The sequence below is a fragment of the Ochotona princeps genome, chromosome 18 (genome assembly GCF_030435755.1).
Source record: "Ochotona princeps isolate mOchPri1 chromosome 18, mOchPri1.hap1, whole genome shotgun sequence".
Lineage (NCBI taxonomy): Eukaryota > Metazoa > Chordata > Mammalia > Lagomorpha > Ochotonidae > Ochotona > Ochotona princeps.
Window position 1 is genome coordinate 51,422,841 of NC_080849.1, and position 14,525 is coordinate 51,437,365.

The following is a 14,525-nucleotide window of genomic DNA, read 5'->3' on the forward strand; positions in this document are numbered from 1 at the left end:
GGTTCCTCCTGCATGCGACTCGAGTGGATTTCTTGTCTGTCGTTTGTATGTACCTGTTACAGAGGTCATTTTGAGATTGTTTGCTTGATAGAATGGTAGCTCTTGGAAGGCGGAGTCATTAGTATTTCATTGTTTTTCCCACAGTGTTTAGCCTACTTAGCACAAGTGTATTTAATAAATACTTGTTTAGTGCATGCAAATAAGCTAATGGTGTTTAGCTTTCTTTTCTTTTTTTTTTTTTAAAGATTTATTCATTTTATTACAGCCAGATATACAGAGAGGAGGAGAGACAGAGAGGAAGATCTTCCGTCCGATGATTCACTCCACAGTGAGCCGCAACGGGCCGATGCGTGCAGATGCGAAGCCGGGAACCAGGAACCTCCTCCGGGTCTCCCATGCGGGTGCAGGGTTCCAATGCATTGGGCCATCCTCGACTGCTTTCCCAGGCCACAAGCAGGGAGCTGGATGGGAAGTGGAGCTGCCAGGATTAGAACCGGCGCCCATATGGGATCCCGGGGCATTCCAGGCGAGGACTTTAGCCACTAGGCCGCGCTGCCGGGCCCAGCTTTATTTTCTTAAGTGAAACTTACTGGTTGTGTTAAATTTATCTTCTGCAATGAACAGTTAACTGTTTCCGTGCCTGATGTTGTGCGCATCTATTCCTAAGTTGTTAATGCTCTGACTGACTGACACCCTGCTTCCCTGCATCCAGGATTTCTGTAGCCGCTGACCGTTGGGCTGTAAGAGGCATTTAGGGCTCTTCTGTAGCGAAGGGACAGGCCGCACCCTGCAATTGTCCTGGCTCTGGGCAAGTTTAAAACTGTCTTGCAGATCTTTGTACTGTTCCGGATAGGCACGGGGTGCTTGGTGGTTTCAAAGTGGTGTAAGGAGTATTTCTGATGTCTCTGCTAGTTGGTGTGGATGACTACAGCTCAGAGTCTGATGTGATTATTGTACCTTCAGCCCTGGACTTTGTCTCACAAGATGAAATGTTGACGCCGCTGGGGAGACTGGACAAGTATGCTGCAAGTGAGAACGTGTTTAACAGGTATGTGCGTGTTCCGTTCATCTGTGTGGCTGGGGAGGGGAGGCTTAATTCATTTCTTTAGGAAAAAATAAAATTATCCAGTTCAAGGTAGATACTAATACGCAGTCCAAACTGCCAAGTTTTGATAATCATGGCATGAACTGTTTGAGTTTTTTGCCCCTTGGTGCTTGTATACAATAGCACTATTCCTTTGCTTTTTGGCAAAAGGGAAAAAAATCCATTTTTTTCCCATTAGGCCTGATTTTGAAATTTGTGTAACTTGCTGAATGGAAAGTCTGTGACTCTCCCCTTAGGTGATGCCGCATGCCTGCTGTGAGCTGAGTGGTTCGCGTGGGCGTGGAGACGCAGTGACCAGCAGCTGGCACCCCCTGCTGCTGTGTGTGCCCAGGCCGCTGCATCAGGCTGTTGTGGGAAACCAGAGTCTCTGCTCAGAGTTCAGATGTGGGAAGCTTCGAAGATACAGCTTATATAGTGAAGAATGAGCATGTTTTCCCCGATGTTAGTAGTAATCCGAGGGAACTGTTGGAAGTGAAATTTCAATGACATGAGAAATTTACTAAATCAGTTAGATAAAAGTAATTCCAAAGTTTTGCTAAATACTGAATCTCATCTTGTTAAAGTCAGTTCTAGTATTTCCCACTTAGGAAAGTGCAAGCTTAACATAATAGCTAAAAATAACACATGGGTTTTGTCTTTTTGTTGCTGCCATTGAATGCCGTCCAATGCGCTCTCTGCAGACAGATGGTGGCCCGGAGTTTGCTGGATACGTTGAGGGAAGTCTGTGACGATGAGAGAGATTGTACTGCTGTTTTGGAAAGGATTAGCAGATTAGCTGACGACTCAGGTAAATGTTCATGTAGAGAAAGTTGAATTCACTGTTTTAACAAATCTGTGTTTCTAAAAATGGAAGTTAGTGTATAATTTCTCTAAAAGATTTCCAGAGTGAATGGTTAAGTCGCTCCTTAACAAGGAAAATGTATTACCATGACCCAAACAGGCCTGTTAGTTTAATTTTGGAAATTCTTCATCAAAACAAACCTAGGTACATTGTTTATATTAATGTTTTAGGAGTAATAAGGAATTTTAAATCTGTCTGCCTTTCCTATGTATATTTGTTTATTTGAGAGGAGGAGATCTTCCATCTGCTGATTCACTTACCAAATGGCGACCGTAGCCAGGGACTGGATCAGTCTCAAGTCAGGAGCCAAGACCTGCATGCAGGTTTTCTGTGTGGGTGACTGGGGTCCCAGGCACCGGGCCGTCCTCCACTGCCTTCCCAGGCACGTTACAAGGAAAGCTGGAACAGGTGCGGAAGAGCCAGAGCTTGAACTGGCATTCCAGTGTTAGATGCTGGCATCCCAGGTGGCAGCACAGCACCCGCAACCAAGATTCGCTTTTTATTGAGTAAGCTGTACATAACAAAACTTAATGTCTTTAAGTCAGTAGTAAGTTTCAAATGTATCTCACGCATGTTTTTACAAACAAGCAAATTAAATTAGGGCCCTCTTACATTAATTTAAAAATTTTTAATTTATATATTTGTTTGGAAAAGTGAAACAGAAATCTAGCGAGTTGCTCCCCAAATGCTCACACCAGCTAAGATGTGGCCAGGAACTACATGCACATGCCCACGTGGGCGGCATGGGTGTGAGCTGTCTTCCCAAACACGCTGGCTGGAAGCGACCTGGGGAGTAGAGTAGTTAGCGCGTGGTCCGGCCTGCTTCTAGGGGCCGGGGAGATCTGAAGCTCTGACCCCAGGCTGCTGTGCCAAAATAAAGCTTTTATAGAAGTCTCTTCTCTCTGTCTCTCTGTCTTTCAAAGATTTATCTGTTTATTTGAAAGCGTTTCATAGCCAGGGGGACATAGATCTTCCACCCACTGGTTGACTCCACAGTTGACCACAACAGCTGTAACCGGGCTGGGCACGTTAAATTTACTTACATGGTAGGAAATACATTTGTAAGTTTACTGACATCTCCATGTAAATAATTGTTTCAGTGTATGCCTCTTTTAGAATGATTCTCAAAGTCAGTTCTTTTTGGTTTCAATTGAAAAGCTATAGTTATGTGACATTTGTGTTCATTAGGTGCAGAGAAGAAAAAGGGCATCTACATGGAGAGGAAAAGACACTGTTAGAAAGTTGAGGTGTTCAGAACGACGGCCGTTGGCCAGCACAGGGGAGCTCCCCGGTCTCAGAATGAGAAAAAGAGGCTGTAAGCCACGTGAGGTCCACATTGTAAAGATGCGTAGTAGACCATTCTAGAAGGTGGCAGGAAGACTAGGAGACTGGCCTGAGAGCAGGGGGAGCTCCAGAGCTGACGTCAGTGGCAAGGGAGACAGACTTGAATGTACAATCTGAAATGAGTTAGTATATTCATCCTCTTAAGTCCTAAGCAGCTTGGAACAGTTTTTTTGTTTGTTTGTTTTTTTTAGATTCTTATTTCTATTGGAAAGGCAGATCTACAGAGAAAAGGAGAGATAGAAATATCTTCCATCTGGTCACCCCAAATGGTCACAATGGCTGGAGCTGATCCAAAGCCAGGAGCGAAGAGCCTCCTCTGGGTCTCCCATGTGGGTGCAGGGCCCCGGTCCCCATTGATCTGGGCCATCCTATACTGCTTTCCCAGGCCACCAGTAGGGAGCTGGATGGAAAGTGGAGCAGCCGGAACACAAACCAGCGCCTGTATGGGTTCCTGGCAGGAACCCAAGTGTCTGAGGTGTCCCCGGGAAGCTTGATGGAAAGCATGGGGTAGCCAGTACATGAACCAGGCACTCCAGCGTGGGATGTGTGTGTCCCACGTGCTGGCTTCACTTGTTGTGCCACAATGGCTATTAGCTTATTCTAGCTGGGATTTTCTGTGTTACTTAGAATTGAGGATGGTTGTCTTTCCTACAGATGTGAGGAGTTTCAGTAGTTTGGATTTTGAATCTCCGTTAAAGTCCTTCCTCCAAATTCAGTAATTCATTCGTTCATTTAAAAAGATGTATTTATTTATTTTAAAGGCAGTGTTACAGAGAAGGAAAGAGATCTTCCGTCAGATCTTCCATCATCTGGGTCACTGCTTGAATGGCTGACACAGCTCGGGCTAGGTCAGGCTGCAACCTAAAGCTCCCTCCAGCAAGGACTGGGCCTAGTTTTAGGTGCTTTCCCAGGAGCATAAGCAGGAGCTGGGTCAGAAGTGAGCAGCATAGCTTCAAATTGGTCGCCCATATGGGCTGTAGCACCAGTCCCCAAAGTTACTTTTTTATTTTAGTAGATATTTGAGACAGAGGAAAACTTTTCAGCTGCTGGTTCACTCCCCAGATGGCCACAGTGGCTGAGCTGAAGTGATCCAAAGTTAGGAGTCAGGAACCTCTTCTGGGTCTCCCATTTGGGAGCAGAGTCCCAAGACTTTGGGCCATCCTCTACTGCTTTGCTAGACTGCCCCAAGCAGGGAGCTGGATGGGAAGTGGAGTATCCGGGACACGAACTAGCACCCTTATGGGATCCTGGCGCTGCAGGTGAGGGATTAGCTAATTGAGCCATCATGCTGGCCCCAGAGGCATGTAAAATGCTTTATTTTGATATTTTTTCCCTTCTCTTATTTCCACTGTGTTTTGTATTTCCCTTCATTGTTTCATTAAAGTGTTTGAAATGATTGAAACCTCAAAAGGTTGTCTACAGGGCCCATTGCGACAGCTCAACTAATCGTTCATTTTACAGTGCTGGCGTCCTGTATGGATGCTGTTTGGTGCTTGTGGTCTGGGCAAGCAGTGGAGGATGGTGCAAAGCCTTGGGACCCCACACCTGCATGGGAGACCCGGAAGAGGCATCTAGCTCCTGACTTCATTTGAGAGAGAAAGTTAGAGAAAGCTTGCTCTCTTTCTGCTTGTTACTCTTCATGTGCCTCTAGTGGGGGTTGGTGCTGTTGATACAAAGGGTAAAGCCACAGCCTGTACCTCCTGCACCTCCTGTAGGTGCTGGTTGGAGTTCTGGCTGCTCTACTTCTGATCCAGCTCTCCGCTGGTGGCCTGGAAAAGGCAAGAAGCTCCTCTCTCCCAGCTTTGGACTAACTCAACTCTGGCCATTGCTCCAATTTGTGAGTGAATCAGCAGATGAAACTCTGTCTGTATCTCTCACCCTCCCTCTGACTCTTCCTTTCAAATAAATTAATTAATAAAAAAAAAATTTAAAGCCCTAGTGGCAGGGGTGGTGTGGGGCATAGAAGGCTAAAGCCATGAAACAGGAACTCAATCCAGTCTCCTCCATGGGGATATAACTCGTGTACTTAGACCGCTGCTTGCCAGGGTCTACACTGGGAAGGGGGTGGAGTCGGGCTGGAGGCGGGTATTCCAGACTCTGTGATGTTGGACGGTGGGCATCTCAGCCATCAGCTGAACTGCTGGGCACACACCTGCCTCAGGTGTCGTCCTTGTTGAATGTGCAAGTCTCTCCTTTTACAATTGATCGTGTCAGAGATGTTCAGGAGCCCTTCATTCTGCAGGAGTGCAGTATCACTTCTCTGCATTGCGGGTAGCTTTTCCATTCTGAAGTTTGTCTTTGCGCTCTCCTAAGGATTCCTCAGTTATTTACTGCAGAAGCCATATTATTTTTGTCTTTGACATTTAGATATTTATTTCCTACAGAACCTACTAGTTTTTTAATTAACAAATAGAAAGTATGTCTATTTTGTACAGCAAAATGCTGCTGGAGTTGGTTCCACGTACAATATGAAGTAGGGGCTAATTTCATTTTGTGGGTTTATTTTTTTACACTTGATCTTAGCCAAAAGGCCGAGAAGCGATGGGTTTATTTTTTTAATGTGAGTCGCCAGTTGACACAGCACCACTGAGGACACCTCTTTCTAGCTGGCAGGTCAGGTTGTCATGTATCTGTGATTCTGTCTCGTTAGGGGTTCTGCTTCCTTGGTACATTTGCTGAAGTGTGGCTTTCAAGAAGAAGCAGTTGCTGGTTCATTCCCCACGTGGCTGCAGAGATAGGGCTTGAATAGGCCCACACCAGGAAGTCATGTGGGTGCAGAGGCCTGACCACTGCTTTTGCAGGTGCATTAGCAGGAATCTGAATGGGAAGCAGATCCAACAGGGTCAGACGCTCACTCTGACCATGTCAGTCTCTTAAGCTGTGGCCCAACCCACCATGACGCAAAACGGGCGGGTGCCCTTGACATAACAGCTGATTTTTCCGTTGTTATTTGTTGGACAGTTCTCATCCTATAAAACCCTAGGGAATCTGAAATGCCCTATTTCTCATATTTAAAATTTGCACATACTTTACTCAGGTCTTTTCAGGTGTTTTTTTGTTTTCCTGCTTAAATTGAATTTTCTCCTCTGCTGGGATTCATTTACTCTTTTAGTCTTCGGTCAGCTTAATAAATTAGGAGTCAGTTGTGACTTGTCTTGGATTTTTACATAGTGGTTATGGATATATAATACTCTATTGTATTGATTTAAGTATTGGGTAAAATTTAATTTTTTCTAGCTCAGTGTAGTGCATTGTTTGTAGGTGATGTTTACATTCTTTTTTTAATTTAAGGTTTATTTATTTTTATTTGAGATGCAGGTTTACAGACCGACGTGGAGACAGAGAGGGAGGGAGATCTGTCTGCTGGTTCACTTCCCAAATGGCTGCAACTGCTAGAGCTGGGCTGGTCCATACATGGGCTCTTGGGGCCTGAGGACTCAGGCTGTCTTTCACTGCTAGATTTGAAGTGTAGCAGCCAGGACTCGAACCAGTGACCATATGGGATGCCAGCACTACAACTGGAGACTTAAGCTACTATGTCATGGTGTCAGGAAGTGATGCAACTAATGCAAACCATGAAGGGTGGGTGGCCATGTGGGGCAGTAAGCTCTCACTTAGGACAGTCTCACTTGAATATGGCTGTAAGGAGAGTTGCAGAATTGGCGTTTCACCAGGTACTGTGTACAGTGAGGATTGCAGTCTGGAACCTGATTACCAAGCCTGGAGCTCAGAGAGTGATTATGTTGCTATGGGACAGTTGTTTGCTCACAGTTCTCTTGTTTCAATAGAACCGACTGTGAGAGCAGAGCTGATGGAACAGGTGCCTCACATTGCATTATTTTGTCAAGAAAACCGCCCTTCGATTCCATATGCTTTTTCCAAGTACTTACTACCCATTGTGGTCAGATACCTTGCAGATCAGAATAATCAGGTAAGACTGCTGCTTACATGTTCTTAAATTGTGTGTCATGTGATGTCTGTAGGACAGTCCAGCCTGCACAATCTCATTTGAATATTTTCTCTTCATGGGTTAGTTCCAGCTGTGCGAGCCCTGGACCGTCTGCAGAGCTGCGCTCTGACTGGCCGCTGCCCGTCTGTTGTGCAGTGCTTAATGCTTTGTTAGGTATCCTCAGCTGAGGGTGTCTGTTGTATTTCACCTTTGTCATGACGCTCTGTACCAAGTTCTGGCTGTGTAATTGTGGAAGAAAATAACCAAGATATTTACTTGCGAGGTCCTGCCAGTTACAGATCCTTGAAGTGGAGGTGACAAGTTCGCACATTTGTGAAAAGCAAGGGGTGGTTTTATTACATTGTGTGTGTTCTCTGTGTTGCACTGCTTTCCTAGGTGAGAAAAACAAGCCAGGCAGCGTTGCTGGCTCTGCTGGAACAGGAGCTCATTGAACGGTTTGATGTGGAGACCAAGGTGTGCCCTGTCCTCATAGAGCTCACCGCCCCAGACAGCAACGACGACGTCAAGACCGAGGCTGTGGCTGTGAGTGGATGCTGGGGACTGGGCTGATAGGAAGCACTCACTGCATAGTAGGATTGATTTATCTCGTTTAACATGTATCAGCTGGTTATTACCACTAAGGCTGCATGGCTGTTTTTTCTTTTTGAAAGCTTAGAGAGACACATGCAGACAGACACTCCGCAGATGCCCCCAGTAGCAGGAGCTGAGAGCTCCTGTCAGAGTGACTGACGGAGGTGCAGAGGTGTGAGATATTGAGCCACTCCCGAATGTGGGCATCCTAAACGACATCTCAACCACTGTACTGTACCCCCATCCGCAGTGTGGTTTCAAAAACAAAACATGCTGGGCCCAGCGCTATAGCCTAGTGGCTGAAGTCCTTGCTTTGCATGCACCGGGATCCCATACAGCCACCGATTTGTGATTTGTGTTCCAGCTGCTCCACTTCCCATCTGGCTCCCTGTTCGAGGCCTGGGTAAGCAGTCAAGGGACAGCCCGAGGCCTTGGGACTCTGCACCCATGTGGGAGACCCAAAAGAAGCTAATGCTTCTGGCTTTGGGTTGGCTCAGCTCTAATCATTGTGGCCACTTGGGGAGTGAACCAGTGAACAGATCTTTCTGTCTCTCCCTTGCTCTGTAGATCTAACTTTCCAACAAAAATAAATCTTTAAGAAAAAAATCCTGTATTGAATGAAGAAACATCCGAGTCCAAATGTTATGTGTGCTTGGTTAAGTGTAGGTATTTCAATGGAAATAAAAACTCCTGGCCCTGGCCCTTGACGTGGGGTCTTTGGTGGAGGGCTGTCACACATGCAGTTTACAGCACATGTGGCTTTGTTCTGGTCGGTGGCAGCAGTAATGATCATCAGAGGAACGCAGATTTTTAAGCTTTGGGTACTTAATGCAGTCAAGTGTAACAGTAGGATTCCTGGTAGGTTTTGTTTCTTGCGCATTGGTAGTGCTGTCCTTGACAGCCATCCTAAGCTGCCTGAGAGTCCCTGCCTAGGCCCGAGTTACCCTTGTGGGTCACATCCCTGGTTCCTGAGTTCAGGCAGTAAGGCTGCTAATAGTGGAAGTGTGCTCACATCTGTTTGGCTAGAGAGTTTGTATTTAAATCTGAAGTAATATATTCACCTTTGTTGATATAAAAATAAAAATGTTCTGTGTTTTGGGGTCACCAGTAGTAGGACAAATTGGACATTTTCTCTAATCTTTTGAAAATTTCCAGTTTTTAAGATACCCAGTTACCAGAGAACACTGCGTTTATTCAAGTGAAGTTCATATGACAAAAGTTAATGCTTTTTATGTGTACAATTCAGCAACAGGACGTTTCCGTGCTGCGTAACTGTTACCTCTGCCTACTTCCATTTCCTTGAGCAGAGTTCAGCTTCCTGTATTATGAATCTTGGAAATGTTTAAATCAGTGTAATGATCTCCAGCATTAGGAGGAACTCCGTAGTTGTCTTGCAGTTGTTTTGCATTTACTTTGTCATATACTTTATCTTGGGGATGGTTGATTCTAATAAAGTCACGTGAGGTCAGTGATACTGTGTAACTTTGGATTTTTTGGGGTTGCAGATGCTTACTGAAATAAGAGAAGTGACTGCGGGATTTACAAAATGTGGGTGCTATTTCCTCTTCTGATGATGCTGAGATTTTTTTAAAGTTTGATTTAGTTATTTGATAAGTCAGAGAGAGTGTTTCCATACTGATTTGCTCTCCAGATGGCCACTGTGGCCGGGGCTGGGTTAAGCTGAAGCCAGGAGCTTCTTGCAGTTCTCTGATGTGAGTGGCAGGGGCTCAACACTGGGGCTGTGACGCTGTTTTTCCCAGGTTGTTAGCTGAGAGCAGCCAGGACTTTTAATTGGCGCTCGTGGAGTGCATGTCTTCCTGTGCTGAATGCGAGGGCGTTTTCAGTGACAGCTAGTTTTCAGTAAAGTTAGTCCTCATGTGGTCCATTTCTGCGCTCACAGAAGCATGTCACATTGGAACTCTGGAATATTCAAGAGTTCTTTTTTTTTTTTAAAAAACTTATTTTTATTGGAAAGTCAGATATACAGAGAGGAGGAGAGACAGAGAGGAAGACCTTCTGTCCGATGATTCACTCCCCAAGTGAGCGCAATGGCCGGTGCTATGCTGATCCGAAGCCAGGAGCCAGGAACTTCTTCCAGGTCTCCCACGTGGGTGCAGGGTCCCAAGGCCTTGGGCCATCCTCGACTGCTTTCCAAGGCCACAAGCAGGGAGCAGGATGGGAAGTGGAGCTGCCGGGACTAGAACCGGCGCCCATATGGGATCCTGGCGTGTGCAAGGCGAGGACTTTAGCCGCTAGGCCACGACAGTTGGGCCCTATTCAAGAGTCCTTATCCAAAATGTCTGTGAGTGGAGACACAGTGGTTTGAGCTGTCCTCATAAAGAAGTAGACTTAACTTTCTTTATGGAAGAAACCAAAACCAAGGTGGGCTAGTGACCAGAAAACCCCGAGTTTCAAGGAAGGTTCTGTGAGACTTGCCCCTAGGAAATTACATGTATTCAGTAAGTTTTAGGGAAGTTTTTGTAGGGGTTGTGCATATTCTAAAAGAACCGATACATATTGGGGGCAGAAATTTAAGCATTACAATGGAGGGACTTAGTCTTCTACATTAGAAGGTGAGGTCGAAGGTATGATTGACACTTGTGTGCAGGCCTCTAAAACGAGCTACAATTCAGTCGGACTTGCGTTTCTTGATGAAGCAGCAGCAGCTACTGGACTGTGTCTTCATGCAGGCAGCTGCCTTGTGTCCATCTCAGGAGCACATTGTGATTTTCAACTTGGATTTAGTAAAGGTTTGGTTACTTTTTCTAGGAAAGGAGGGATGTTCCTAGCACCCGAAGTTTTACCAAGCCACCACAGAACTGCCCATGCAGGGCTTGTGGTTTTTCTTGGCAGTGCTTGTAGCGCTAATCCAGAGTCGCCTTAAGGATAATCGCTTTTGAACAGTCATCATTTGTTTTGTTGTTACTGGAAAAATGTAATTTTTTTCTTAAAGTTATCAGACAAAACAAACAAATGAAAACCATTAATAAAAATGAAATTTCTGTAGGTTTATTTTTCATTTAGTATTTTATTGTTTAATTTGTTGGCAGTGGTTAATATTTTTCTGATTGTTTATTAGATAAAGAAGATGAAATTAGACATTGGCCATCTATGTTTTTGTGGTATGTGCCGTGTAGTGATGCTATAACTAATATTTTGTATTTCCTTAAAGTATATATTCTTATGTTGCTAACCCTAATTAAAGAAGCCTTACAGATATTTTCAATATGTTTTTATTCTTGTTTATTTTAGATAATGTGCAAAATGGCTCCCATGGTCGGGAGGGACATCACTGAGCGCCTTATCCTGCCGAGGTTTTGTGAGATGTGTTGTGATTGCAGAATGTTCCATGTTCGGAAGGTATTTTTACAGTCAGTTTTTTTCTATTTGAGCACACAAATTTAGTGGTTAATGTAGACTATTTCTGAAGGACTCTGCTTTTAGCGTTTTGAAATGTCAGTGCATTTTTTTGTTGTCAGGTCTGTGCTGCCAATTTTGGAGATATTTGCAATGTGGTTGGCCAGCAAGCCACCGAGGAGATGCTGGTAAGTGTCTCAGATGGCAGGGAGTGAGTGAGCTGGTGTTACAGGCAGCACGCTCACGCGCCCCAAAACTTTACTAAAGTGTCCGCTGAATGCAGGTCTCAACGATAATTGTGAGTTTGGGTTTAGGAGTTTAACTGTTTTATCTGTAACCTGGGCAGGTGAATTTTCTTGAGGACAGTTAAAAATACACATGTATGTGAGAACCTTTAACTCATGTTTAGCTTTCCTTATTATGTTGAGTACATTCAGTTCTTATTCAGTTTAGTCTTTAATTTTATTGCAAACCTCAAGCATTTTGGTGGCACATTAATTTAAGACAGTGGTACATCAGGTGGTCATGGTGTAACACTCAAAATGTTTGTGAAACCATTTGTTAGGCAAAGTAAGTTCAAATATAATAAGGTCTTGAATGTCAGTAAGTTTTTTTTTTTTTTTTCAGAATATCTGTACTTTTGCATATTTAGTTATAAGATGTGGTTAAATAGAAATTCCTATGTATTGAAATTAAATTGTTTTTCTGCTTTTTAAGAAAACCCATTCTTTTAAACACAGTGGGAGCAGCATTTGCAAGAGAAGTTGTTGAAACTGAACTCTGTGTGTGTGTCTAATACAACCCTGTCCTCCTGTGCAGCTGCCCAGGTTTTTCCAGCTTTGTTCTGATAATGTGTGGGGAGTCCGAAAGGCTTGTGCGGAATGTTTCATGGCGGTTTCATGTGCAACATGTCAAGAAATTCGGCGGACTAAGCTATCAGCACTGTTTATTAATTTGATCAGTGATCCTTCACGCTGGGTAGGTTTTTGTTTGAGTACCATTTCTATAAAATAGTGTATTTAGTCTGCTTAAAAGCAAATATGCATTCATAATTTAAGAACTAATTTATGAGGGCCAGTGGCTTAGCAGGTAAAGTCACCTCCAGTGACACCAGCCTCCAGTATGGGTACGAGTTTGAGTCCTGGGTGCTCCACTCGCTGCTGATGCACCTGGAAGGGCAGTGGAGAACAGCCCAAGTCCTTGGGCCCCTGCACCCATGTCAGAGACCTGAAGGCAGTCCTGGCTCCTGGATTTAGACTGGCCTAGCTTTGGCCATTGTGACTATTTGGGAAGTGGACCAGTGATGAAAACGTCTGTATCTCTTTCTTGCTCTCTCCTTGTAACTCTGCCTTTCAAGTAAATAAATAAATCTTAAAACAAACAAACAAAAATAAATTAAAAATAATAAAAATAAATAATAAAAATAATAATTAAAATAAGTAAAAATAATAAAAATTAAAAGTACCAACCAAACAACAACAACAGAAAATAAACAGTCTTTAAGAAAAAACAAATGAATGAATGAATGAATGAATGGTTTACCAGGGTTGTGGTACAGTTGGCTGAGCCATTGCCCACAGCATCAGAATTGTACGTGAGCACTATTTTAGTTTGAAGCTTCTCCACTTCTGATCCAGTTCCCTCACATTGCCCTGGAGAAGCAGTGCAGGATGGCCTGAGTGCTTGGGCCCCTGCACTGTGTGAAGATGCTAACTTAGCATGGTTATCACAAGTTTGTGGGTTTCAGGATTTTATTCCAAAGGCAGATTTTACACAGAGAAAAGGAAAGACAGAGAGAGGTCTTCCATCTACTGGTTCACTCTCCAAATGGCTGCAGTAGTCAGTGCTGGTTTCACTGATTTTTCTGTTTATCTGTTAACTATTTCCATAATTTCATCTCTACTGTATTCTCTCTTCGGCTTGCCTTTGGTTTAGTTTGTTCATCTTTTGCCAGTGTCTTAAGGGCCAAAGGGTAGGGTGAGTGTGTGTGTTTTAAGATTTACTGAATTTTTACTTGAAAGGTTGATTTTACAGAGAGACTGAAAGAAAGATAGAGTTTTCCACTGCTGTTTTACTCCCCAAAAAGCCACAACACAAAGACCACATCTGACCTGACTTGAGGCTGGAGGCCAAGAGCTTCTTTCAGGTCTCGCCCAAGGGTGCAGGGTCTTAAGGACTTGAGTAAACCTCCTCTGCTTTTCCAGGCCATAAGTAGAGAGGTGGATTGCAGGTGGAGCACGCAGGACTAACACTGACTGCTCTGTGGCCTGCCAGCACTGGCAGGTGCAGGCTGACTGTGCTGTGCCACCATCCTGGCCCAGAGGCGGTCAGTCTTAGTACCAGGAGTTCTCTGTAAGTGATGTGTTGTTTTCCTCTTGCTGCTTTCTGGATTTTCTCCTTGCCTTTGACTTTGAGCATTTTTATTCGGATATTATTGTCTATGGATCTGTTAGTTCTCTTTGAAAGTTTTTTGAATGTCCTCAATCAGCTTTTATTTTTCAATAAATTTGGGAAATTTTGACCAGTTATTTCTTCAAATATGACTTCTCTTTTCTCTTTCCCTATGATCCCCATCACACAGTGCTTGATATTCTCAATGGTCTTCTACATTTGTTTCTCCAAGGCTGTATTCATTGGTTTCCTAGTCTTTGCTCTTTGTCTTGTGTGTTCTTAATTGCTGTATCTTCAGTAGTACAATTTCTTTTTTTCCCACCAGTTCAGAGCTAGTATTGAGGTTGGGTAGTAAACTTCTTACTTTAGTTGTATGTCTGCACCAGGACTTTTTTTGGTAATTTCTCTTTTATGATATGGTTCTCTGGCTGTTGTAACATTGTCCTCATAACTTTGTTTACTTTTTAAAATTGTGTTTTCTTTTAGTCATGCCAACACATTTATATTGGCTACCTGAAAGTCTTTAAGTCAAAAATCTGGTTGGTCTCACAAATAATTTCTGTTGCCTGATGTTTTACCATCCAGTGGATGTATTTTTCTTTGCATGCTTTCTATTTTCTGTTGGAAATTGAACATTTCATTTATGTTTTAAAAGGTTGATTTATTTATCTGAAAGGCAGAACAACAGAGTGAGAGAAAGCAAACTAAACCAAAGGCAAGTGAAAGGGAGACTACGATAGACTAGAGATGAAGCTAATGAAATAGTTTAGAGATTGTCAGAAAAATGGCCCGCCCACCAGCTCTGGGTTATGCCAAAGCCAGGAGGCAGAGGCACAAGTACTTGGGCGGTCTGTCACTGTCCTAGTCACATGAGCTGGAGGCTGACCCAGAGCAGAGAGGCAGGGGCTGAAACTGCCTCACTGTCATTGCAGGTGCTGGCCCTGGAA

General features: G+C 43.9%; 1 protein-coding gene across 6 annotated transcripts in view; it reads left to right on the plus strand.

The window, feature by feature from the left end:
* Positions 1–14,525, plus strand: part of PPP4R1 (protein phosphatase 4 regulatory subunit 1) — a 79,034-nt gene that overhangs the window by 33,643 nt on the left and 30,866 nt on the right. For 2 of the 6 annotated variants that reach the window (XM_058676840.1, XM_058676836.1), the window contains exons 3-9: positions 913–1,048; positions 1,786–1,892; positions 7,079–7,221; positions 7,636–7,782; positions 11,083–11,190; positions 11,310–11,375; positions 12,007–12,165. In XM_058676840.1, the coding sequence (XP_058532823.1) occupies positions 990–1,048; positions 1,786–1,892; positions 7,079–7,221; positions 7,636–7,782; positions 11,083–11,190; positions 11,310–11,375; positions 12,007–12,165 (789 nt within the window). In that variant the 5' untranslated portion in view covers positions 913–989. Of the gene's footprint in view, positions 1–912; positions 1,049–1,785; positions 1,893–7,078; positions 7,222–7,635; positions 7,783–11,082; positions 11,191–11,309; positions 11,376–12,006; positions 12,166–14,525 lie in introns of those variants that run through there. The other 4 variants (XM_058676839.1, XM_058676837.1, XM_058676841.1 and 1 more) reach the window with 3 other exon arrangements.